Source organism: Elephas maximus, chromosome 20, assembly GCF_024166365.1.
Source record: "Elephas maximus indicus isolate mEleMax1 chromosome 20, mEleMax1 primary haplotype, whole genome shotgun sequence".
Lineage (NCBI taxonomy): Eukaryota > Metazoa > Chordata > Mammalia > Proboscidea > Elephantidae > Elephas > Elephas maximus.
Window position 1 is genome coordinate 35,235,912 of NC_064838.1, and position 27,229 is coordinate 35,263,140.

Sequence of the window (27,229 nt, forward strand, 5' to 3'; positions counted from 1 at the left end):
ACCAGCTCCCTGCCCTCCAGTATATTTAGCCATATCCCCGCCATCTTTCCTCCTTCCCTCCAGCCTCCGTGGATGGGTCTCTCCTCATGGCTAAGGCCAAGGATCCCCTCATCCCCCAGTGTAGTCCTGTCTCCTTGGCCTCCCTCTGCCCCCTGTCCAATGCCCCCTTTCCTTCAACTATCAATGGCTCAAATCTCTCTGTCCTAAAAACAATTCCTGTGACCCTGTCCCCTTTTCACTACCACCAATTTCTACTCTCCTCTTATCAGCCCACCTTACATTAAAAAATTACTGTGTATATTTATGATTGAAAAGTAAAACATTTTCAGGGTAGAAAGTTTTGGCAAATAATGAACAGCATTTACATAAAGATAAAACTCATTGATGATCTCACCACTTAAAGGTTACCGCCATCAGCATTTTGGAGTGCATCCTTCCACACCTCTCTCTTTGGCTGAGATTAGGATCGAACTATTCATATTGTCCTATGCACAATCATATCAGTTGGTCTAAACTGCTGGAATGAGCTGAACCTGCATGTTGCCCTCCTTCCTCACATCCCTGCATGCCTTGTCCATGGCAGCCTGGCCTCCTCACACCCCCAAAATGCCTTTCTCCAAGGTCACCAGTGAGGTCTCCCTGTCACAAAATCAAGGGAGATGTTCTTCAGCTTCATCTCCCTGACTCCCCGCCGTTTGGCCTCCCCTGTGCACTCTACCCCCTTGGCTCCTGGCCCCCCATGCCCTCCTGGTCCTCCTTGTTCCTCTCTTGAACGTTCCTTTTCCACCTCCTTCAGGGGCATCTCTTCCCCTTCTTTTTAAATCTGTGCTTCCCACGTCCCCCCTCCTCAGCCCCTGCTCTTCCCTCTCCACACCTGTCTCTCTAGCTTCAGGTGCCCACCTCTCTCCCATGACTCCCACATGGCTCTCTCCAGCTCAGCCCTCTACCTGTGGCGTTAGCCTATTCGCCCTGTGGCCTGTGGAACACCTCCTCCAGGAAGCCCACAGACCCTGCAAGCTCAATAGCCCAAAGGAGCTGCTCTTTCAACTTCTGTCTTCTCTTTCAGTGTGGCTCCCCAGGCTCCTGTAACAGCACCCCATACACTCACTCCCCGAATCCTGCTCATCTTCCTCTTAGACATTTGTCACTTCCAGCTCAGCCACTCTGCCCATCCTCCGCTCCCCTGCCCCAGGGCTCACAGCCCCCAGCAGCCTCCTGCCCTCCTGCTCTGATTTCCTGCCCCCTGTTCAACATACCCCGCTCCCAGGGTGAAGTTCCCCCTTCTTCCTACCCAAGGACTGCATGGCCCTGCCAGGTCTCAGTCATATCAGCCACTAAACTCAATCTAAGACCTCAGGCAAACTGATAATTCTTTTGAGACCTCATTTTCCTCATCTGGCATCAGTTGGTTCCCAAGGAACTATCAGGAGCCCTGGTGGCGCAGTGGTTAAGCATTGGGCTGCTAACCAAAAGACTGGCAGTTTGAATTCACCAGCTGTTCCTCAGAAACCCTGTGGGGGCAGTTCTACTCTGTCCTGTAGGGTTGCTACGGGTTGGAATCCACTTGATGGCAACTGGTTTTTGTGAGTTGCAGCTGGCAAGCGGGTGTTCCCCAAACTGCCACTAGAGGGAGCTTCTCGTCCACAGACCAGGGGAGAAGGCCTTCTGAGCAGAAGGGAGCATACCCAGCTACCCACAGGGCTCTGACTCTCTGGTCTAGGGTAGGGTAGCAGCCAGGGGCATCCCAGGGCTCAGAATCAACAGAGGGGAGCAGCCTTCCCAGGGCCACACAGCTCTTGGAGGTAGTGCTGGACTCTTGGCTTCCAGGGACTCCTGTGGGCAGGAGCTTTTCTGCCCAATTAGCTGCTGGAGGGGCCAGGCCTTGGGGATGCCCTGGGGCCAAGGGAGCCCATCCTCCCCTCCCCAGCCCAGGCTGGTCGGCCCCTGGGCCAGGCAGGCCAGCTGGCTGGGGGGACCAGGAAGCCACCGATTAATGGCAGGTGCCTGGCCAGTCCATCCTCAGAGCCTCAGTTTCTGCCTCTATGATACCTGCTGTCCAGGTCCTGCCCCTGCTCAGTGCATGGAGCTGCTTGAGTTCCAGGCATGGTGACCTGGGCAGACTCCTGCCTCTGCCACCGAGACATGACCTGGCGCTCCTTCCTCCTGCCCCTACAGTCCTCTCCCCAACACCCTGTACTCTGGAACTAAGCACCCCAGGCCCCTCTACCTCCTTGCCCTTAGCTGGGGCTGCCTAATTCCCCTTGGGCCCACCCCATTCCTGCCTCCCTCCTCCCTTTGGCCTGTGGAACTCTGCCTTCCCCTTGAGGGCTGTCTCTCCTGCCTCCTGGAACAGGACCAGGCAGTGCCTGGATGGGGCAGATGTGGGCACAAGGCCTGGCATCTCTCCATTTGCTGGGTGATCTTGGGCAAGTCATGCCACCCCTGAGCACATTTCCTCAAATGCCCAGGGCTGCACAGAAGTCTGTGGTGCAGCTCCTGACCTCAGTGGGCACTTGTTGATGGCTGTGCCCATCCCTGGCATTCTGACAGGGCCCCCCAGGCCCCCCTCCTCCTCTAGACAATGGTATACCTCTGTCCACACCCACTCCCAAGGACCCACCTGTGTGATACAAGCGCCCGTGAAGGCCACAATCACGGCCACCACGTTGACCGTCAGCTGGAACTGCAGGAACTTGGAGATGCTGTCATAGACGTTTCGGCCCCACATCACAGCCTTGACGATGCTGCTGAAGTTGTCGTCAGTCAGGATGATGTCAGAGGCCTCCTTGGCCACATCTGTACCTGCGATGCCCTGTGGGGACAGGGACGGGAGCCTGGGTGGGGTGGCCAAGGGAAGGTGAGCCGGACACCAAGGCCAGGAGCTCTGGCAACACTGCCCTCACACCCCCTAAAACCAAACCAAACCAAACCTACTGCTGTCGAGTTGATTCTGACTCATAGCAACCCGCAGGACAGAGTAGAACTGTCCCATAGGGTTTCGAAGGCTGTAATCTTTACAGAATCAGACGGCTACATCTTTTTCCCGATTGCCACACCCTTCTCCCACTGAGCCACTGGTGGGTTTGAACCTCTGACCTTTTGGTTAGCAGCTGAGCACTTAACCACTGTGCCACCAGTGCTCCTTCCTCATACCTCTACACATCCTCAATCCTTCAGAACCCCCCACATACGCAAGCCCAATCCTCCCATGCAGCCTTAGCATACAGGGACATATACACACACCTGTTCTTCACTCTCTTCACAGGCCCAGCTCCCGATGCCAGCCCTCTGCCTCAGTCTACCTCAAAGTGGCCTCTGCCAGCCCCTCATCCCCAGGCAGAGGGCGTCCCAGTGCACCCCCTCCTCCACCCCCACCTGCGAACCCCTGCCAGAGGAAGCCCATCCTCAAGAGCCGCCCCTACCATGGCGAAGCCCACGTCAGCTTTCTTGAGTGCAGGCCCGTCGTTGGTCCCATCCCCGGTCACGGCCACCACCTGCCGCTGCTCGGTGTGGGTGCTGTCAATGATGCCTGTGGGGCAGGGGCGTGCTCAGGGCCCTGGGCCACCTCAGAAGGTGGGGCAGCTGTCCAGCCCAGACCCTCAGCAGGGCTAGGCTTGGGCCCAGCTTCCCCCACCTGTTCTAGTTCTCCCCAGCTCAGGGCTTGCCCACAGCTCCCAGCACCCTCAGGGGATGTCTGAGCACTTTAGCGCAGCGTTGGCTGGAGGCCCCCAGTGGCCGGGCCCTCTCATCCTTCCAGCAGCCCTCTTCATCCTTGCAGCCACCCTAACTAGAAACACCTTCCTTCTGTCTCCAGGGTCCCCTCTTGCTCTCTGGGGCCCCCAGTGTCCTGCCAGACCCCACCACCTGCTCCCTGGGGAGTCCAGTCACGCTGAGGAGGCCTTGGCTGATGACCCATTGGCCCAGCCTTGGCCTCACCCTCTCTCCAGACATCACCCACAATAGAATGTTCACAAAACAGCAGAATGAACAGAGGGTGTATGGTTCCAGCCACTTATAAGGGCCCGCGGAAAGGGCAGGTGGGAGAGGTCATCAGTGGAGTTTGTGGGGCTCGTAGCTTGGGGCTCCCAAGCAGAGGTATCCATGGGGGTAGGACAGAAGTCAGGTGTCAACCTCATCATATTGCTTTCTCACCCAGCTCATCAAATATTGCACCAAGCCTGTCCCCTCTCACTGCAGCTCTGGGCTCCCTCTGTAACCTACTCTCTCCATGGCAGCCCCAGGATCTCTCTAGAACCCCAGTGTGAACCTGCCCCGCCCCTCCCATTGAAAGTCATTCTCTTCTCATTCTCCCTTCAGGATCGAATCGGCACTCTTAGCTCAGTTCACAGAGTCCTCCAAGGTCAGGCCTTACCCATTCTCTAAGGTCTTTTCTTGCCCTCTGGCCACCCCCAGTCTGTGCTCCAGCCACAAGCAACTACTTGCAGTCCCTCAAAGCCCCCTCCCACCTGTCTCTGTCCTCACACAGGCTGTTCCCTCAGCCAGGTGTGCTCCTGACATCCACCTGCAGCTTTTGCTTGGATGCCATTTTCTCTGGGGAGTCTTTTGGACATCCCACATCAGATCACTGTAACTCTAGTTATGTGGCCTCCCCAGCTATGTGTGGCTCCCCATCCTATGCCTAGTACACACCTGGAGCCTAATAAATGTCTGTGGAATGAGGAAATGAAGTTTCCCCATTTGGGGGTCATCTCCTGCTGCCCAAACCTCACCCCACCACCAGCCCTTTGCCCTTTGCAACTGTGAAAGTTCCACCGTCTTCAAGGCCCAGCTTCAATGCTGTGTCCTTGGCTGCTCCTGCCCAGCTGGTGGCCACCTTGAAGTCCCAATGCCCTGGACTCAGCCTCTTCAGTCTCTTTCCATGTGGCATTTGAGGCCTTGTTCCCTCCTCCAAGGCAGGGAGGGTCTAATTTTTTCTCTGTGGCTCCAGTGCCCATGGCTGCCACCAACCTTTGCACAGCACCAATAGAGGCAACCCCCACCAAGCTTGCTCCTCCACCCTCAGATTAGCCCTCTCCAGCCCTGCGGTCGCCCCCACTCCACGGGCATGCCCTCCCTGTCCTTGTCTCTCAGGACCCTTCAGCAGCTGTTCAGGCTGTGGCCCATACCTTTTCTCAGAAGGCTTTCCTCCTTGGCTTCAGGACACTGCTGGCTTCTGGGGTCCCTCCTACCTCTCTGACCATCTCCCCTTGGTCTCCTTTGACGGTTCTCACTTGGTGGGGCAGGGAGCTCTTGGTACAGCCTGGCTTCTCTTCTCTACCCACTTGGCACACACCGCCGTATCTCTGTCCCAGGCCCAGCTCACCCCGAGCTCTGTCCCCATGTCCCACTGTCTTCTGGACATCTCCACATGGACATCAGGGGCCTCCAGCTCAGCCAGTCCTAAACTGGATGCATTGGTTTCCCCTGAAATCTGTCCTGTCTCCTGTGATTCCTAACACCCAGCTGTCCTCTTGAAAATGGGGTGGTGCCAGCACATTGTAAGCTCTCAGCGTAGGAGGAAGGACACCGGACACCTGCGTATCCCTCATCCTCTCCTAAATCCCAACAACTACGAAGCCAGGCGGTTCCACCCCCATCTTCCTCTGACCTACACCCTCACTGGCATCACCCTAGGCTGGGTGTCACCATCTGACAGCTGGGCAGTCCCTGGATGGTCCCTCAGAGTGAGTGCTCTAAACCAGCGCTCCTCCCCTTAAACCAACATGGCTCGCTGATCCTGGGCTGGCTTCCATGCCACTGGCCTGGAGTTCAAGGCCCTGCAGATCTAACTCCAGTACCCCTCTCTAGTGCCTCTCCCCTCCCTCCCAGCCCAGCCCCACTGAACTTCTTTCCATTCCCTGAAGGTGCCTGGAAACCTTTTGCCTCTGGGCTGTCATAGTCTAGTCCCCTGCTCTGCCTGAGACACAGACCCTTGCCCCCTACCCCCACTCTCACTTCTGATGGCCTGTGGCCTGATACTCTTCCCCAGGCGAGTCAGAGGCCAGGAGTGTGCCCCCACACCCTTCTGCAAATAACGGCTGTGCACTTTCTGTGGGGACACAGCCTATTGCACATCTGCTAGATGGATCCTGACTATGAACTCCAATAGGGAGGGGCCCTGTCTGTCTGGAGCAGGGCCTGGCACAGCAGAAGCCCTCAACACACATTTACCATGAGAACGAGTGAGTGAATAAATGAGTAAGGGAGTGAGTGCCTTCCATCTGAGAACTGGGAATGGGTCCGGGGCCGCAGCCTCATGCTGGGGTATCCACAACTCCATGTTCCCTATGTCTGTCCCTAGGCCAGATTGGCCACCATTAATACCCTGAGGCAGCATTTGAGAGAGGAATCCGAGATGCCCTAGGGATGTTCTCGGCCAGAAACTGACCCCTCCCCCCTAGACATTAAGGGATTTTCTCAAGGCCACAGAGCAGGTCAGTGGCAGAGCTGGGATTTGAACCCAGAGCTGTGTGACTCTAAAAGGGCCCAGCACTGGGCCATCTAACAGGGGCTCAGTAAGTGGGGTGCCCTGTCTCTGGTGAGAGGTGGGGAGAGAATGATTCTGGCTTCTGGCCTCATCTCTCAGGTTATTATTTTCAGGATAGGCCATTCCCAGGGTATTGGTCACAGAATGTTGGTTGGGGGCCTCAGAGACCAGGCTGACCAAGGGTCTCAAACTCACAAACCTCTGGGGTGAGACTGATAACATAAATAAATGAATGCGCTGTGTGTAAGATAATGAGGACTGGTGGAGCCTGTCAAACATGAGAGAGTGGAGCGGGGTCTGTATTAAGCGATTCAAATTCAACATAAAACAAGGCTCTCTACCAGACAAATAAAACATGTCTATGGGCTCCATTTGGCACCCAGGCCGTGAGTTTTGGACCCCAGATGGGCCTAGTCCCATTGCTTCCCAAAGGAGGTGGAGGCCCAAAGAGAAGTCTCATAACCTCCCCATCTCATTGTGGACCACAGGAGGCTTTCCAGGCTGCAAAGAGGATGAGACAAATGTGGCGCAGGTGTGGGGAGCCGCAGGCAAGGGTACGTCCATCCTGGAAAGAAGCTTCCGATGCCATGAGAGGAAGCCCTGTGAGGCCTCAGAGTAGCCTGAGCCCGCCCGAGTCTTACCTTTGACCAGGGTATGCTTGTCCGTGGGGGAGGAGCGAGCCAGCACTCGCAGCTTTGGCCAGATCTTGTCGATTCGCTCCTGCTCAATCTGGAGAGGGATTGGGGGGAAGGTGGATCGGTGGGGTTGGGGAGAGAAACTGAGGCCAGAAAAGGGAGGTGACTTGCTCAGAGTCCCTGGGCTCTTAGCAGCACACTGGCTGGCATCTGTGCAGCCATGCAGCGTCCATGCCTCCCAGCCCCCCACCCAGGCTCACTCCTGTAAGCACCCTTTATGCTGGGCTACCTACCTCCCCCTTCTCATTGCGGATCCTCCGGTTGAACTCCTTGCCCTCGAGGCACAGGAAGTCCTCCCCAGGATGGATGATGCCACACTTGATGGCAATGGCCCGGGCTGTGTTGATATTGTCACCAGTGACCATGCGGACCGTGATGCCTGCCCGCTGGCACTTTCGAATGGCTTCCGGGACCTGGACAAGAAGGCAGAAGTCATGGAGGGAGGGCACTCTGCTGTAACGGGACTAGATGACCACTAGATACTGGTGGCAAATGTGGCACATGGGCAAATGCCTCCCTTCCTATGGCCATGACCCGCATTATTAATCAATCACAGAATCCTCTGATTAAACCCTGATGTGGTCACAGAATCCTTCTTGCATGGAGTCACAGACAGCCACCATCTATTAACCATTAGTTCGTCCAGGGATGAAACCATTGGCTTTCCTGACTTGGGCATGGACTTTAAGAAAGGCTCCAATAAGCACCCCCTCAGACCCTGGCCTCATGTGAGAGTGCACACCATTCTACTAGTGCACTTGAACTTGACCCTGCTTCATATCTCAGCCAGTTTCTGCAAACTCGATGATAGATACATTGTGTATTCCCAGGTTTTTCTGGGGACATATTTTAGAATGTGACATTGGCTTAGAATAAATACAAATGATTATGCTTCATGTAAAATATAACATTTCATGGCAAGACTAAGGACTGTGTCTTGTTTGCTGGGCTGTAATGACAAACTGACATCTGGACCAATCAGGCCAGAGCAGAGCCAACCAATCAGAAGCTAGCAAGGCCTTACTCCTTCCAGTGCCCACCCTGATATAGAGCTGTTGGATTTGCCCAGCAGTTAACCAGAGTCAGATCGTCCTTCCAAAACATGACTGTGGACAACTCCTGCCCATTAGCCCCCACTCTGCCCCCAGGGATTGTGAGAACAAGGGAAGACTTCGAATGTATCTTGCCTCTGTCCACCTGTACCATCTGCCATTACTTTAGCCCCAATCACCCTCATCTCAACGCAGCCCCCTGTCTGGTCTCCTTGCCTCTGGCCTTGCCTCTCTTCTACCTTCTCCCCTGTCCTGGCCACCAGCCTGCCAGGATCATTCTCCTTCAGGAGAAAAATCCAGACTCCTGACCATGACCAAACATCATTTGGTGTGGCCCCCAAAGGCAAGACAGGGTGGACTGAGGAGCGAGGGGGTGGAGGGGCAGGCTCCAGGCAAGGTAAGGAGACCTGTCTAGCCAGCAGAGCTGTCTTAAAGACAGGCTCTGTGGCTGCAGGTAATGATCTCTACCACTGAAGGGTTAGTGCAGGGTGAGACTACCAGCCTCCAGCAGCCTGCACTCTGGGGCCTGAGGAAGACCCTTCCTGAACCTGCTCAGGGTTCAGGCGCCACGTGAGCAAGGCCTTGTGCCACAGCCACTGCTCGCATGAGCAAACCATGACCTCTTTTTATGGAGCCGAGTAGAGGGATGGGGACTGTCCAAGATGCCATTTACATAATTTATTGATGTCCTCACAATAGGCTGTAACCGGGCTGCAGCCCCTGCTGTCTCCTGCCCCAAAGGATGGGTAAGAGCTGCTGTTCTTTTGGGAACGCACACCTTACTGGCTCTAGCCCCAAAAGGAGAAATTGAGGTTATGTTTGTTTGAAAGACACTTGAGGTCTTGGAATTAGAAGGGACTTTGAGTCATTGACTCTGATGCTCTGCTCCTTGCCTGGATCTCCTCCCTCGCAGCCCCAGCAGATGGTTGGCTAGCCTTTGCTTGCATACCTCTGACAGGGTGCTCACTTCCTCCAAGGCTGACTCCTCCATGGTAGAACAAGTCTAGCTTATTCTTTCTCTTAACTGTTTTTGCAGAGAATGGAGCAGTTACTCTGGGTCAGACCTGTATTCTTGTACTCCAGAGGGCAGCAGATAGATGTGAACTAAATTCATTCAGGATATACAGGCAAGGGCTCCAGTAAAGGACTGTAGAGGGGGCTCTGGGGGCACGGAGGAGGTATTGTTACTTTAGAGGGAAATAGGTGGGAAGGAGAAATCACTGAGAGCTTCCTGGAGGAGGTGTTATCAGCTGGTTCCATTCAGTCAGCACTAACTGCCCAGCACTGTGCCCCGGGCTGGTGCTACACAGAAGAGAACTGTTCCATGAGGTGCCTGGGCAGAGAAGGCAGGATGCGCAGACCAGATAGAAGGCACGGCCTGTGCAGAGGCTTCAAGGTGTGAACAGGCCCAGAGGGGTGCTGCTGGTGACCTGGAGAGGCTGAAGCTGAGGGACGATGTGGGTCAGGGGCTGGGTGCCCAAGAAGCTGGAGAGAGGCCTGATAGCTGAAGGTGCTGGAACTAGGGACTAGGAGTGGCTCCTTCAGGCACTGGGAGCTGTGTGAGTTTGAACCTGCAATGGTGTGACCATGTCATGTTTTAAAAAGACTCCTCCAAGGCTCTCTCAGGGAGCTGACATCCACCTGCCTGGAAGCCGCATCTCCTGGCCTTCCTCAGACAAGCAGATTCTGTGAGAAAAAGGAGGAGGCTGCTTTCTGTGACACTTGGCTTGGTGGAGGCTGTGCAGGGAGGAGTCCCTGCCCGGGGAGAGAAGGCTTAGGCACCAAAGGCGGGGCTTTGCCCTAGGGGCAGGCAGACCTGTGCTGTGATCTCACCTCAGCCTTGGTTTCTTCATCTGTAAAATGGGGATGACTGTGCCCACCCTTCAGTGAGGCTGGGGGGATTCTGGAACAAGGCACAAACAGCACCAAGCACAGGGCTGCCCCAGCAGATGCTAGAGACAAGGGACGGAGGGAGGGACGTTGACCAAACACTGGATCCTGTTGCCTAGTAGTCTTCCTGCTTTGGGAGGGGCGGGATGCAGAGGTAGGCTACAGATAGCTGTGTGGTGGGGGTGGGGGTGAGTGGGCATCAGGTACAGCTGGAGTGCTGGGGTGAGTGCTCTGCTGTGATTCCTGGGTCAGGCACCTTCCTGGCCTGTGACCTGTCTTGAATGTGGGGGATATTGAAGGCAGATGTGGAAACACTCGAGAAGGCTTTTGGGGGCCATCTTGTGGAATCCTACTTTCTTTCTGGCAGCAGTCCCTCCAGCCGGGCTCTGCTGCTGTGCTCCTGCCCTGCCCTGCCCTGCCCTGCCCTGCCCTTTGGTCCCTGTGCCACGCGTACGGACCTTCACCGTCAGGCTGTGAGCGCTGGAGGGCAGGGACTCAGCATGGGCTCAGCCACACAGGGGCCTGGCAGGGAGGGAGGTATGGGGGATGCTCAGTAAATAGGGGTCACCGTGAAACATCTCTGTGCCCTTCAGCCCTTGATGCCTGACCTCTGGTGCATGATATTATGCAGCACCGAGTGAATGGATTCAGATGAGGACGTGCAAACCCACCACCATCTGGCTCCAAGCTCCTTTTCTAGCCTTTCCTCTCCCTTCCCACCTCCTTGCCTTTGCCCATGCTGTTCCCTCTGCCCGGAATGCCCTCTCTCCCTCCATCTCTCTGTGTCCAAAATCTTACCCATCTTTTTCCTGAAATGCTCTCTGTTCACGCAGCCATTCTTGACTCTTCCAACCCAAAGGGATAGCTCCTTAAAGCGCTCTCAGTCTTTTCTCTGATTGTTTCCTCCTTTATCCCTTCGACAAGCAGCTATGGAGCATCTAAGTGTTCTGGGCACGGAGGAGTTTGAGGTGAATAAGACTTATACTCCATCCCCGAGAGACAGTGAAATAGGATTTTCCCATAAATAAAATCCTTGCAACGTTAAAAAAAAAATAAATGCTTTTTTTGCTAAAATTATCCTAGATGTTTCTCCATGAGGAAAAATAGCCAAGAAACAGGCGCTTCCTGTTTTCATTAAATAAAAGCTTCTAAACATCTGCTGTTTCTGGTGACAGCCGTTGTCTGTGACTTCCAGGGCTCCAAACACCCCCGGATAACCTGGCAAACCCCAGACCGTCGCTCTCCCGGTGGCTCTATCCGCACTGGCTCCAATCAGCCTCAGGAAATGCTCCCTCAGTTACGTCTGGTAGTAGAATGCTCTGGCAAGTGTGTTTTTATCTTTCCTGACCTGTGGCCTTCTCAGGGGACATTTGCCTCTTGACAGAGGGGAAACCGAGGGAGGCAGGGTTTGTTTAAAGCCTGTGACAGCTGCAGAACGGGTCTGAACCCATTTGAGGGACCCCAGAGGTTGTTCAGGCCTGAGCTTTTCTCCCTGACTGGGCCTCAGTTTCCTTGAAGAGCGTTACAGACACACCCACTACAGGCACCGACACTCCCCAGAAACTGGTGGCAGTGCTGCCCCTGGGGCAGAAACTGGGGATCTGGGGGTGCTGTAGGGTGCTTACTTCACCTGTACTTTTGAACATTTTGCATTTGGCTCCATATGCACAAATTATCTATCCTGAAAAACAGATAAAACCATACCTGCTGGTCTCCTAGGGCCCTGTGTCCACTCCTCCGCCCCACTCCCCAAAGAGACTCTGAATCAACAGGTCTGAGCTTTTATACTTTTAGGGAGTGTTGCCGGGCACCCCACGGTGTACCTCACTTGCGAATGCTGGACAGGCCAACTTCCTCATTTTTCAGATAGGGAAACTGAGGCCCAAGGAAGAGATTTGCCTGAGGTTATCAGTGAGTGAGTGGCAGGGGCAGGATTAGAACCTGTGCTCTTGACTCTGAGTGTCACTGCTCAAATACAGCTTTGTTGTTGTTGTTGTTAGGTGCCGTTGAGTCAGTTCTAACTCATAACGACCCTACGTACTACAGAACGAAAAACTGCCTGGTCCTGTGCCATGGTCACAATAGTTGTTATGCTTAAGCCCATTGTTGCAGCCACTGTGTCAATCCATCTCGTTGAAGGTCTTCCTCTTTTTCCCTGACCCTCTACTTTACCAAGCATGATGTCCTTCAGGGACAGTTCCCTCCTGATAACATGTCCAAAGTATGTAAGATGTAGTCTTGCCAGCCTCGCTCCTAAGGAGCATTTTGGCTGTACTTCCTCCAAGACAGATTTGTTTGTTCTTCTGGCAGTTCACGGTATATTCAATATTCTTCAACACCACCACAATTCAAAGGCATGAATTCTTCTTCAGTCTTCCTTCTTCATTGTCCAGCTTTCGCATGCACATGAGGCGATTGAAAACACCATGGCTTGGGTCAGGCACACCTTAGTCTTCAAGGTGACATCTTTGCTTTTCAACACTTTAAAGAGTTCTCTCACAGCAGATTTGCCCAATGCAATGCATCTCTTGATTTCTTGACTGCTGCTTCCATGGATATTGATTGTGGGTCCAAGTAAAATGAAATCCTTGATAACTTCAATCTTTTCTCTGCTTATCATGATGTTGCTTATTGGTCCAGTTGTGAGGATTTTTGTTCTCTTTATGTTGAGGTGTAATCCATACTGAAGGCTGTGGTCCTTGATCTTCATTAGTAAGTGCTTCAAGTCCTCTTCACTCTCAGCAAGCAAGTTTGTGTCATCTGCAAAACGCACGTTGTTAATGAGTCTTTCTCCAATCTTGATGTTCCTTTCTGCATACATTCCAGCTTCCTGGATTATTTGCTCAGCATACAGATTAAATAGATATGGTGAAAGGATACAACCCTGATGCACACCTTTCCTGACTTTAAGCCATGCAGTATCCCCTTGTTCTATTAGAACAACTGCCTCTTGATCTATGTATAGGTTCCTCATGAGCACAATTAAGTGTTCCGGAATTTCCATTCTTCGTAATGTTATCCATAGTTTGTTATGATCCCCACAGTTGAATGCCTTTGCATAGTCAATAAAACACAGGTAAACATCCTTCTGGTATTCTCTGCTTTCAGCCAGGATCCATCTGACATCAGCAATGATATTCCTGGTTCCACATCCTCTTCTGAATCTGGCCTGAATTTCTGGCAGTTCTCTGTCGATATACTGCTGCAGCGGCTTTTGAATGATCTTCAGCAAAATTTTACTTGGTGTGATATTAATGATATTGTTGGATCACCTTTCTTGGGAATAGGCATAAATATGGATCTCTTCCAGTCACTTGGCCACGTAGCTGTCTTCCAAATCTTCTGGCATAGATGAATGAGAGCTTCCAGCACTGCATCCATTTGTTGGAACATCTCAATTGATATTCCATCAATTCCTAGAGCCTTGTTTTTCTGCAATGCCTTCAGAGCAGCTTGGACTTCTTCCTTCAGTACCATAGGTTCCTGATCATATGCTACCTCTTGAAATGGTTGGACGTTGACCAATTCTTTTTGGTATAGTGGCCATGTGTAGTATTTCCATCTTCTTTCGATGATTCCTGCGTCTTTTAATATTTTCCCCATGGAATCCTTCAGTATTGCAACTCGAGGCTTGAATTTTTTCTTCAGTGCTTTTAGCTTGAGAAATGCTGAGTGTGTTCTTCCCTTTTGGTTTTCTATCTCCAGTTCTTTGTACATGTCATTATAATACTTTACTTTGTCTTTTCAAGCTGCCCTTTGAAATCTTCTGTTTAGCTCTTTTACTTCATCATTTCTTCCTTGGCTTTAGCTACTCGACGTTCAAGAACAAGTTTCAGAGTCTCTTCTAACATTCATTTTGTTTTTTTCTTTCTTTCTTGTCTTTTTAATGACCTCTTGTTTTCTTCACGGCTGATGTCCTTGATGTCATTCTACAACTCATCTGGTCTTCCTTCATCAGTGTTCAACGCATCAAATCTATTCTTAAGATGGTCTCTAAATTCAGGTGGGATATACTCAAGATTGTACTTTAGCTCTCATCGATTTTTTCTAATTTTCTTCAGTTTCAACTTGAACTTGGATGAGCAGTTGATGGTCTGATCTGCAGTTGCCTCCTGGCCTTATTCTGACCGATGATATCGAGCTTTTCCATTGTCTCTTTCCACAGATGTAGTTGATTTGATTCCTCTGTATTCCATCTGGCAAGGTCCATGTATATTGTCACTGTTTATGTTGGTGAAAAAAGATATTTGCAAAGAAGTCATTGGTCTTGCAAAATTCTATCATGCGGTCTCCGGCATCATTTCTATCATCAAGGCCTTATTTTCCAACTACCTATCCTTCTTCTTTGTTTCCAACTTTCGCATTCCAATCACAAATAATTATCAATGCATCCTAATTGCATGTTCGATCAATTTCAGACTGCAGAAGCTGGTAAAAATCTTCAATTTCTTCATCTGTGGCCTTAGTAGTTGGTACATAAATCTGAATAATAATCGCTGTCTTGGTTACCTAGTGTCACCATAACAGAAATACCACAAGTGGATGGCTTTAACAAAGGGGAATTTATTTCCTCACAGTAAAAGTAAAGTAGGCTAAAAATCCAAACTCAGGGTGTCAGCTCCAGGGGATAGCTTTCTCTCTCTGTCAGCTCTTGGGGAAGATTCCTTGTCCTCAAACTTTGCCTGGTCAAAGAGCTTCTCAGGCGCAGGGACCCCAGGTCCAAAGGACATGCTCTGCTCCCAGTGCTGCTTTCTGGGTGGTATGAGGTCTCCAACTCTCTGCTTGCTTCTCTTTCCTTTTATCTCTTGAGAGATAAAAGGTGGTGGAGGCCACACCCCAGGGAAACTCCCTTTGCCTTGGATTAGGGAGGTGACCTGAGTAAGGGTGGCGTTACAATCCCACGCTAATCCTTTCAACATAAAATTACAAACACAAAATGGAGGACAACCGCACATGGCCTAACCAAGTTGATACAGGAATTTTTGGGAGGATATAATTCAATCCATGACGGTCATATTAACTGGTCTTCCTTGTAGGTATGTGGATATTATCCTATCACTGGAAGTGTTGTAGATCTTGAAATGTTCTTTTTGATGATGAATGCAAAGCCATTCCTCTTCAAGTTATTCCTGGCATGCTAGACCGTATAATTGTCCCATTCAAAATGGCCAATACCAGTCCGCGTTAGCTCACTAATGCCTAGGATATTGATGTTTATGCGTTCCATTTCATTTTTTACTATTTCCAATTTTCCTAGATTCATACTTCGTACATTGCCCGTTTCAATTATTAATGGATGTTTGCAGCTGTTCTTCTCATTTTGAGTCATGCCACGTCAGCAAATGAAGGTTCCAAAAGGTTGACTCCATTCCTGCCATTAAGGTCTACTCTACTTTGAGGAGGCAGCTCTTTCCCAGTCATCTTTTGAGTGCCTTCCAACCTGGGGGGCTCATCTTCCAGCACTATATCAGACAATGTCCTGCTGCTATTCATAAGGTTTTTACTGGCTAATTATTTTCAGAAGTAGACTGCCAGGTCCTTCTTCCTACTCTGTCTTGGTCTGGAAGCTGAGCTGAAACCTGTCTGCCATGGATGACCCTGCTGGTATCTGAATACCGGTGGCATAGCTTCCAGCATCACAGCAACATGCAAGCCCCCACGGTACGACAAACTGACAGACATGTGGGGGAAAATACAGCTTACACCTTCTAAATTCACAACGTGAGGGTGCTCTAAGGTGAGAGGAAAGCCCACTAATAGGAATACACTGACTGAGGAGGCAAAAAAGATAGGAGGTTAAACCTTCCAGAGGAGGCCAGGGCTCAGAAGGAACCTGAGGAGCACCTGGGCTGACCTATTTTACAAATGAAGAACTGACGCACAGAGAGGGGAAGCACCTTGTTAGTGGCAAAGTGGAGACCTGGATTCAGGTCCCATTTCTCAAATGTAGGGCCCCTCCAGGGTGAAAGTTCTCCCAGTTGCCCCCTATTTACCAGACAGCCCCCTGCTTCCCTGAGGCCACTTCTGTGGACAAGAGCTCTGTCAAAAGAAAATGCCAGTGGCCCAGCTCTGGCTCCCTCTCAGGCCCTGGGGAACGCCCTGTCTCTTCTCCTTACCTTTGTGACTTAGAACGACTTGCCCCTTCATTTTTATGGTACCTGGGAGAAAGCTCTGGGGCAGGAAGGCAGAAAATTCGGCTCCAATCTGGATTCACTCAGCCACTTGCAGTGTGACTTTGGGAACAACACTGGCTATCCTTGAGTCTCAGTCCTTTCATCTGCAGTTTGGGAGTGTGGGACCGTGTTTGGACTAGATCAACAGTTCAAACCTTGAGTCACAGCCAATTTAGTGAATGCTGAAATCCATTTAGCAGATGGCCACCAGCATTTAAAAAAAGAAAAAATTGGGAGAGAACAGAAAATATCTAAGGGCATCACATTACTTTGTGAATTTCTTGTTTCCGTTGTATGTGTGTGTGTTTACTGAGTCATAGCGTAAAATGTATTTTTAATTGTGGGTCATGGTCAAAAAAGTTTGTGTTTGTTGCTGCTTTCATGCCCTCAGGGATGCTTCTGAGGCAGGGTGCGAACTGGGAGCTCTGGAAGGGGCCAGAGGGAGGTCTCGGGCTGGGAAGGCACAGGGGCACCCCCAGGATGCAGCTGGGCCTCCTGCCCTGCTCAGGGACAAGCCTCAGCCTCTGGCTTATTCTGAGTGATTTCCAATAAGGAGATAGATAACACATCCAGCGAAGCCTGACCCATTAGCACTGGTAATGAGCAGACGTCCTGTAGGGAGGTGATAAACGGCCTGTCTCTCCGGGGAGACGGGGAGACGGAGTCAGGAGGAATGTGGGCTCGGGTGTCCAGCGCCAAGCGTAGAGGCATTAATCGTCTTTGCCGTTTTAGGCTCTGGGTAGGAACGAGGAGGCCACAGCGACTCCTCACAGGAGGCCTGTGGGTGTGTGTGACATAGTATTGAGAGACTGGGGTTCAAGTCCCACTCATTCTCATTCATTCATTCCACACACACTCACTGAGCACCTTCTGTATGCCAGGCTCTGCGTTTAGGGCTATTTTGTGTTAGGAATCCAGGGTCATGAATCTACTGGGGAGGGCAATGAAGGAAGGCATCCACATTTATGGGCCACCAACCTTATGACAGACACTGCTTGTTGCTTCTATGTGCATGACATGATTCCTCACAATATGCTGAGTGGGAAATACTATTATTATTCCTAGTCTACAGATGAGGAAGCTGAGGCTCAGAGAGGTTATGTAACTGGCCAAGGTCACAGAGCCAGCAATGTTGGGACTTAGGATCCCAGGCCTGTCTGTTGCTCAAGCTCATGCTTTCAGCCCCCACCGCCCCCACCTAAATGGGAAAAGTTCATGTCTGTGACCCTCTATCTAGTTTCACTCAGTCTTTGGAATGCAGAATCTTACAACAGGAACTCAGCATCTCGTCTACCTCTTCTACTTTGAAAAAGGGGAAACTGAGGCTCCGGGAGGCATAGGGAAGGCCCGGAGGCCCCCAGATAATGGTGGCAGGGCCAGTCAGGGACACTGAAGTTGCTGAAGGCAGGTGGCTCGCAGGGCATTGTCTGCCACCAAATTTCACAGCCAAGGCCTAACTGGACACAGTCAGGCCTGGCTGGAGAGCCGGGTCTGGATGCAGCATCTGCGTTAGGCCTCAGAGGAGGTAAAGTCCTCACACTACCCCCTGGGGCCTCACAGGTGAGCGGACCCCCTCCACCTGACCCAAGCCGCCACATTTTGGAGAGCCAAGGCAGCTCTCTCTTCTCCCAACAGCTTCTCTCCAGCCAGGGAAGCCTGCTGACCACATGTGTACCCCAACCCGAAAATCCCCTAGCATTGAATTCTCTGTCTTCTTCCCAGGGGCAGATTCAGCTGAAGAATACTGCAGGGCTACTGTGTGTTGGGCACCCATTAGGTGCACTCGTACTCATTGCTTCCCTCTGTGCTGGTGAGGCAGTGCTGTCTCCACGAACTTTCTAGCTCTGGCCCCGGAAACCTGACAAGGACAGACTGTCAGCTGTGCTCCTAGACAACCTTGCCAGGGTCAACTGTTTGCCAGGGTCAACTGCGTTTGTAGTGGGAAAATACTGATGGGGACACTCAGGGGTTTCCTGAGTTACTGGCCATGCCCTTTGCAGGGATCCTAGAATCCAGGCCCAGGGATTTGTTACAAGAGATCCCGGCTCCTGGAGGGCAGAGGCTTCTGAGCTAGAGCAGCTCTCCCACCTACCCTCTGGCCAGATGGGCAGGTGGAAGGACTACTTCCACGGAAGAGAGCACCCCTGCTGCCCTGCTGGCAGGCTGTGCCTCCTGCCCTGTGTCCTGAGCAGACTCGGCCAAGTGTGGCCTGTGCTGGTCTTATGAGTCCGAACCTTTTGGAGCACATAAGCAGACAGCCCCAATGGGGTCACGGAAGCTGAGGCTCAGTAAGGTGAAGCGACTTATACTAGATGTCCCCAGCTGACTGGACTCCCGGCTTCAGGTCCCCTCCCCAAGCCTGCTGGCCCTGGGGGCCTACCTCGGGCCGCACGGGGTCCTCGATGCCCACCACGCAGATGCAGGTGAGGTCGTTGAGGATGTCGTTCTCGTTGTCCCAGTCGGGCTCGGGGCTGTTGGGGAAGTCACGGTAGGCCACGCAGATGGTACGGAGCCCATCACAGGCCATGGGCTCAATCACCTTCTTCACCATCTCATCCCGGTCGCGGGGCCGGAAGACCCGGGGCTCACCTGCCCCGTTGAGAATTTTGCAGCACCTGTGGGGAGCACAGGAGGGTGATGGGTTGGGCCCGGCTAAGGGCCCAGAGACTCCTCACTCTGATTGGCTCGGAGTCTCCTCCTTCTCCCCAGTGATGCCCAGCTGTCCATGGTCCATCAGCCAGTGCCTGCCCTGGTCCATTTCCCATAGTGCTTCCGGGCTGGGAGCACACAGTCAGGCCCCCGGGTCCAGGCAGGGATGAAATTAGAACCAGCCAAAAAGAAACTGGGCAGTCTGCTCACAAATATCTGCTAAAAAGAAACTGGGCAGCCCTACTGCAAATATCTGCCCCAGAGGTTCTAACTCAATTTGTCTCGAGTCCAGGAGTCAGTGGTTTTTTAAAAGCTCCCTGGGCTGTTCCAATGTGCAGCCAGGGTTGAGAACCACGGGGCTATATGAATCCCCTCAATGTATGAGTGGGGAAACTGAGGCCCAGAGAGGGGGAGTGATTTGCTTAGTTCTCCAGACTTATTTCTGGCGCCTGAAACTGGCCAGCAATGAAAATAGTTACCATCAACCAACTCTATCCTAAGGGGAGTGAAATAAGAGAGATCTCAGTGTGATAATGGGTAGAACTTCCTGATGATCCTGTTGATTTAGGGAGGAGGAGGAGAACTCGGTAGAAATTTTAAAGAGAATATAGTGAAAAGAGCACCAGGCAAGAGGCCCTGGAGGTAAGTCTTGCTGTGTGACCTCAGGCAGGACCTGTCTCTCTCTGTGCCTTCTGGTGCTAGGTGACCCCCCCCAGCCCAGCCAGGCCTGCTGCTAGGCCCTGCATGACCTGGACATCCCAGCTCCCCTCGAAGGGCACAGCCCTTAGCCCAGCACCCTGCTTGGTAGAATCTTCCCATTCTGCCTATTTGCCTAAGATTTTTCTTTTTTAAAAAAGAGAACATTCCAGATAACACTGAAGCCTGGCGTCCGCCTCCCCACTGCGCTCGCTGCCACTTACTTCTTGAGCACGATCTCAGAAGCACCCTTGCTGTACATGCGGAAGCTCTCGTCGGGCAGCTTGATGACTGTGCTCATCGACTTGCGCACGGAGTTGAAGGTGTACACTTTGTATAGCTTCTCCTCTGGCATCTGGATGCGCACGGGCTCGTAGTCCTGCTTCAGGTCCAGCACAAAGCCCAGCAGGCCACACTCTGTCTTGTTGCCCACCTGCCGAGGTAGGGCGCCCTCCTTCTCCGGGGGCTGCAGGACAGGCAGGGCGGTTAAAACCCAGGGCAGGGCCAGCCCAGGAGGTTCCCCTCCACTGTCCCTGAGCTCCGGGGCTGCCACCTGGTGTGTGTGGAATGGGGCTGGGCTCTGGGTACCAGCTTCTGCCCACCTCCTCTCCCCTCAGGTGGACCCTCTGCCGATCCTGGCACCCTCAGTCTTCTGCATCCCTGGCCCAACCCTAGCTCAGGGTTGAAGGGGGTGAGCAAGGCCAGCTTTTAAAAAAGTATGAACTATTCCAGACATAAAAAAGTACAGAGAACAATATAATCAACAGCTGTGTACCCACCGCCCTGCTTCGTAGATTATGCCTATTTGCTTAAGATTTTTCTCCAGAGAGGCTGTATGTAAAAGTATGGTTAAATATTGGCAATTTTAGGTAGTTCACCCTAATTCATGTATGTATGTACATATGGACACCCTGGTAGCATGCTGGTTAAGAGCTTGGCTGCTAACCAAAAGGTCGGCAGTTCAAATCCACCAGGTGCTCCTTGGAAACCATATGGGGTAGTTCTGCCCTGTCCTACAGGGTCGCTGTGAGTCGGAATTGACTTGATGGCAATGGGGGGTTTTTGGTTTTACGTATATGTACATGTATATATACCAAACCAAACCCTTTGCTGTTGAGTCTCATGTGTATCAAAGTAGAACTGTGTTCCATAGGGTTTTCCATGGCGGATCTTTCAGAAAGAGATCACCAGGCCTTTCTTCAGAGGCACCTCTGTGCGGATGGGAACTTCTAACCTTTTGGTTAGTAGCTGAGGGCTTGCTTAACGGTTTGTACCACCGACGGGCTCTGTATATATGCACACATATGTGCATAAGGGTAGTGCTGTTTTGCATGTTGAAAACTTCCTAATTTGCTCATTTTTAAATGCTGTATAAACTCCATTGTATGGATAAGCCACCATTTACTTGCCCATTCTTCTGGCCCTCCCTTCCCTCCCCTGCCTCCCTCTACTCACTCGTTAAGCGCCTACTAAGAGCCCTGGTGGTGCAGTGGTTAAGAGCTACAGTTGGTAACCAAAAGGTCAGCAGCTCTATTCTGTCCTATAGGGTCACTATGAGTCAGAATCAACTTGACGCCAACGGGTAAGTGCCAGGTAAGGAGCCCTGGTGACTCAGTGGTTAAGTGCTCAGTTGCTAACCAAAAGGTTGGTGGTTTGAATCCACCCAGCAGTGCTGAGGCAGAAAAGACCTGGTGATCTGCTCTCATAAGGATTACAGCCTAGAAAACTCTATGGAGGCAGGTCTACTTTGTTACACGGGGTCACTATGAGTCGAAATTGACTCTATGGCACCTAACAACAACAACAACAAGTGCCAGGTGCTGGTACTGCAGGAATTCCACAAGGGCCTGCCCTCCAGACTTTCTCAGTAGCATCAGCAACTGCGTCTCCCCAGCCCCTCCTCTTCCCTGTGTGGCCTCTGAACATGGGCTGTGCCATGCCTCTGTGCCTTTGCCTCTGCTGTTCCTTCTCTCGCCATCCTTCCCCTTCCTTGCCAGGCAAACTCCTCCTCACCCTTTAAGGGCCAGCTCAAATATCTTCTTCTCTTTGAAAACAGCATGGTTTAAAAGAGTGAAAGCATTGGGGCCTCCTACTCAATAGGTTTTCAGGGCTAGCACAGAGCCCAGCATACAGTAGGCACTTAGTAATTGTTAGCTGATGGCTCAATGAAAGGCCAGGGTGGCAAGGGAGGCACAGGTGAACAGGTAAGACAAGGTGCCCCACGTGATGGTGGGATTGGCAGGCAGCTGGGGGAGTTCAGATCTGCGTGCAAATTCACCTCCCACAGGCCTGCACACTCACACACATGCCCACTCACGCTCCTGAAATAAAATTAATACACAGCAACTCAGGTGGAGGTAGATTTAGGAGTGGGAAAAAGTTGCCCCAGATAAATCCAAGCCCTAAAGAGATTTTGAAGAGGAAGAAACCCCCATGAACATGTCTGTGGCCCCCATTAATGGCTGTTCATGGGTTTCAGACCAGCCTTGCCCAAGAAGCCCTCTGGATCCTCACCCTCCACCTTACTCATGTTGCGTAAAAGAGCAGCCCAGGCAGGAACAAGGTGAACAAACTCAAGAAGATGCCAGCATGGCCAGGCTGTGTGGGGGACAGCGCCGACCCTCCTTCAGCTCCCAGACGTGTCCCTAACCCACTCCTGCTTCTGCAGTTAGTGCTCAGATCCTCAGAGCAGACCTGAGCTCTGTGGGGACATGGGTGATGAAACAAACCCTCAGCCCCCAGAGGTCCTGAGACCCAAGGATGCAGGGAAGGAAAGCCTTAGACCCTAAGCCCATGACCTCAATCTCCCCATCTGTAAAATGGAGAGGTTGGGGCATAAGATCTCCAGCAGAGAGGGCAATCAAACATTTCCTTAAAGCAGACTGTGGTGAGCGATGGTAGGGCAAGGAAGGGTTTGGGGTCCCTCAGAGGAGTGAGGCTGGGCAGGGGGCCAGGTTCAGGGTACCCTCCCCAGCTCCCACAGCCAGGCTGAGTGACATCTCTGGCATTTGGCGCCTTGTAAGTATCCCCACTCCCAAGGTCTTGGATGAGATCTGATTGGGAAGCAGAGAGCTCTAATACAGCTTCCCATTTCTGACGTCTGGGAAAAGAAATTCCACGCACTTCCCTTTGTTTCTGCCATATGCTGTTATGTTGTGCTCTTAAACTTTATTTATTTACAATTTTATAATCAACCTTCTGGAGAGTTCCAGAGGTTTATGCGTTTTCCACAACAATTTTTTTTTTTTTTTTCCCTCCACTAATGAACGCAAATGACGACGTGGAGGACTTAAATAAAAATGCCTAATTACTTATTTGCCCAAGAGAGCAGAACAGTCAGGCCTGCAAAACACTCGGCATTTTATTACCCTCTGTGAAATATTTTAATTTTCCTCTAAAAGGATTTCAAACAACAATCCATGGCTGCAAATGGCAGAGCTGCCTCCTCCGTAATTCAGTTTGTTCCTATGAACTCGAGATCTGAAATCGCCTACATGTGGTACTAAGAAGTGGGGCCCTCCTTTTTTTCTCTCGGCTTTTTATTCTGACAAACCCAGAGGCTTTGCTCTTGCTGTAGACTCTTTTTGCCTCCAGGGCTCCAGCTCCATAAGGAAGTGAAGGCGTTGGTGGTGCTACTATTTTGAGAGAGAGGAAACGGGACCAGGGAGGGAAGTGACTTGCTGGAAGCCACAGCCTGGGGAATGCCAGGCCTGAGGCTAGTCCCCATGCCTCCTGACTCCCAGTTCAGAGCTTCATCTGCCACATTTCCTCGTGGGGGTACCCAGCCCTTTGGGATGCTGGGTGAAGCCAAGGGTGTAACTTTGAGAGGTCAATTCACGCTCCTGTTCTGAGATGCTGGGGAGCAGGTGGGTCTCAGATCAATGAATGGTGATTTGAAGAGCTACCAGTTATAAATTACATCTGCAAAAGTGAGATAAAAAACCCCATAGCTTCATGAATTGTGATATGATGATTTTTCTGAGTGAGTTAGAAAATGACTTTATGCTAATTGGACATCTCTTGTGGCCCACCCAGCTCCTACTCATCCTTCAAGGATACGCACTGGCTGCGAAGGCTTCCCTGGCACCCCCAGGTGAACCACAAATCCAACCTCAACAGCAGCAGCAATGACCATTTTTTGAGTGCCTACTGTGTGCTCAGGGAGCATTGGTGGAGTGGTAGAACTCTCATCTTCCATGTGGGGGACCTGGGTTTGTTCTGGCCAATGCGCTTCATGCACAGCCACGGCCTGTCTGTTGGCAACCCCACTGCATGTTGCTATGGTGCTGAACAGGTTTCAGTGGCGCTTCCAGACCAAGCCAGACTAGGAAAAAGGCCTGGTGATCTGCTTCTGAAAATCAGCCAGTGAAAACTCTATGGATCACAACAGTCCAATTCACAGTCAATCATGGGGATGGCACAGGACTGGGCGGCATTCTGTTCCATTGTGCGTGGAGTTTCCATGAGTTGGAGGCCGACTCAATGGCAGCTAACAACAGCACTACATCTCACCACTTTACTAAGCTCTTCACAAGCATCGTTACAACTCCCTCTTGTTATTCCCATTTTACAGTTGTGGAAAGTGAGGCCCAGAAAGGCTAGGTCACACTAGTAAGTGGCCAAGCTAGGATTTACCCACAGGTGTTCCTGATTCTGAGCCCTATAGCACATGCTCTCCCAGCAGCCCCTGCTTCCCAGTAGCATTTGAGATCATCTGTTCGTTCCTGGTGGCTCACCTTGGAAACTCTATGGGGCACTTCTACTCTGTCCTATAGGGTCGCTATGAGTCGGAATCGACTCGATGGCACTGTGTTTCTGGGTTCATTAGTTACCTAGCCGGTGACCGGTTTAGAGTCCAGTAAGGCAGGGGCTGTGTCTATTTTGCTACCTCCCTAGCTTTAGCATGGAGGGGGTATCCAACAAATGTTTGTTGAATGAATAAATGAGTGATTTTGTGTTTGTATATGGGAGGTGCTGCCAACGGGAGGGCAAGATAGGACAGAATTTTGGCCTCTAGAATTGTCACCTAAGGGTCTGTCTTCCCCAGGACCTCCTTGGGTGCCAGACTGCTGAGGAGTGTGAAGGAGAAGAGCCCTGCCAGTGAGGAGGCTAGAGAGGCCCAACATGGTGTCCAAGAAGACACACCAGGACAGGCCCATGCAGGGTCTTGGGAATCCCCGGCAACATGGTGACACACTGCTGGAAAGCAAACTCCTTAGATATGTGTGCCAGTGAGTGGGGTGGACCATAGGGGTTAACAGCTCTGTTAAAAATTAGAATTCCCATCTGGGTCATTTGCTTTAAACTCTTCTCCCAGGGTTAGTGTTTACAAAAAACCAAAACTAGTTGTTGAAACCAAAAGAAGGGCTGCTGCCTCGCTGGGATGTTCACACTCCAGAACTTCCTTCACCCCCACCCCATCTTAATGTCCTGCACAGTCACTTCCAGAGTCTTCTGTACCTCCTGGCACCCCTGCTTGGACAGAGCCCAGTCCAGGGTGTGGCCTGACTCAGGGGGACTTGGAGATTCATTAGAATATTAGATTGAGCCCTGGGCTTCGGGCCAGGATATCTGAATTCAACGTTTGTCTCTACTTCTCATAGTCACTTCCCGTACCTCCCCCCTTCTCCACAGCCCCTACCATCTGCCCTAGTTCTAAGAGTTGTGGGAAACACAATAAAGCCAACAATCCCTGTCTTTTTGGAGATACTGGGTCTTCCTGGGGGCTGGTGGCAACTTGGCTACCTCATTTTCAGAATGGGGTATCCTGAGGACTTGGGTTTTCTAACCAGGGGAAGCTTGGCTTGTTTATTCAGGAAAAGTGTCCAGCCAAGGGAATCCTTCCTGCCTCCTCCCTCTGGAACCATTTTAGGGGCTCCAGTGATACTTTTCTCACCATAGTTTACATGTTCAGAAATAGGCTATACATAACTGGATACCCATCTGCAAAAAAATGAAACAAGACCCATACCTCACACCATGCCAAAAAACTAACTCAAAATGGATCAAAGACCTAAATATAAAATCTAAAATGATAAAGATCATGGAAGAAAAACAGGGACAATGCTAATACATGGCATAAACAGTATATAAAACATTACTAACAATGCACAAACACCAGAAGAGAAACTAGATAACTGGGAACTCCTAAAAATCAAACACCTATGCTCATCCAAAGACTTCACCAAAAGAGTAAAAAGATTACCTACAGACTGGTAGAAAGTTTTTAGCTATGACATTTCCAATCAGCATCTGATCTCTAAAATCTATATGATACTGCAAAAACTCAAATACAAAAATGGGCGAAGGATATGAACAGGCACTTCACTAAAGAAGACATTCAGGTAGCTAACAGACACATGAGGAAATGCTCACGATCATTAGCCATTAGAGAAATGCAAATCAAAACTACAATGAGATTCCATCTCACTCCAGCAAGGCTGGCATTAATCCAAAAAACACAAAATAATAAATGTTGGAGAGGTTGCAGAGAGCATGGAACACTTATACACTGCTGCTGGGAATGTAAAATGGTACAACCACTTTGGAAATCGATTTGGCACTTCCTCAAAAAGCTAGAAATAGAACTACCATACGATCCAGCAATCCCACTCCTCAGAATATATCCTAGAGAAATAAGAGCCTTTACACGAACAGATATATGCACACCCATGTTCATTGCAGCACTGTTTACAATAGCAAAAAGATGGAAGCAACCAAGGTGCCCATCAACAGATGAATGGATAAATAAATTATGGTATATTCACACAACGGAATACTACACATTGATAAAGAACAATGATGAACCCGTGAAACATTTCATAACATGGAGAAATCTTGAAGGCATTATGCTAAGTGAAATTAGTCAGTTGCAAAAGGACAAATATTGTATGAGACCACTATTATAAGAACTTAAGAAATTGTTTAAACGGGAAGAAAATATTCTTTGATGGTTACGAGAGTGGGGGGGAGGGAGGGAGAGGGGTATTCACTAATTAGATAGTAGACAAGAGCTATTTTAGGTGAAGGGAAAGACAACACACAATACAGGAGAGATCAGCACAATTGGACTAAACCAAAAGCAAAGAAGTTTCCTGAATAAACCGAATGCTTCAAAGGCCAGCGTAGCCAGGGCAGGGGTTTGGGGACCGTGGTTTCAGGGGACATCTAGCTCAATTGGCATAATAAAATCTATTAAGAAAACATTCTTCAACCCACTTCGGAGAGTGGCTTCTGGGGTCTTAAACATTAGCAGGCGGCCATCTAAGATGCATCAATGGGTCTCAACCCACCTGGAGCAAAGGAGAATGAGGAACACCAAAGACACAAGGTAATTATGAGCCCAAAAGACAGAAAGGGCCACATTTACCAGAGACCACATCAGCCTGAGACCAGAAGAACTAGATGGTGCTTGGCTACAACTGATGACTGCCCTGACAGGGTACATGACAGAGATCCCCTGAGGGAGCAGGAGAGCAGTGGGATGCAGACCTCAAATTCTCGTAGGGAGACCAGAATTGATGGTCTGACTGAGACTAGAAGGACCCCAGAAGTCATGGTCCCTGGACCTTCTGTTGGCCCAAGACA

At 50.9% G+C, this 27,229-nt stretch overlaps 1 protein-coding gene across 6 annotated transcripts in view; it reads right to left on the bottom strand.

The window, feature by feature from the left end:
* ATP2B2 (ATPase plasma membrane Ca2+ transporting 2) overlaps nucleotides 1-27,229 on the bottom strand; it is a 464,478-nt gene that overhangs the window by 16,333 nt on the left and 420,916 nt on the right. For all 6 annotated transcript variants that reach the window (XM_049862310.1, XM_049862309.1, XM_049862313.1 and 3 more), the window contains 6 exons: nucleotides 19,867-20,108; nucleotides 18,678-18,912; nucleotides 7,416-7,595; nucleotides 7,129-7,216; nucleotides 3,423-3,529; nucleotides 2,621-2,812 (listed from right to left, as the gene is read on the bottom strand). In XM_049862310.1, coding sequence (XP_049718267.1) covers nucleotides 2,621-2,812; nucleotides 3,423-3,529; nucleotides 7,129-7,216; nucleotides 7,416-7,595; nucleotides 18,678-18,912; nucleotides 19,867-20,108 — 1,044 coding nt within the window. The remainder of the gene's footprint in view (nucleotides 1-2,620; nucleotides 2,813-3,422; nucleotides 3,530-7,128; nucleotides 7,217-7,415; nucleotides 7,596-18,677; nucleotides 18,913-19,866; nucleotides 20,109-27,229) is intronic.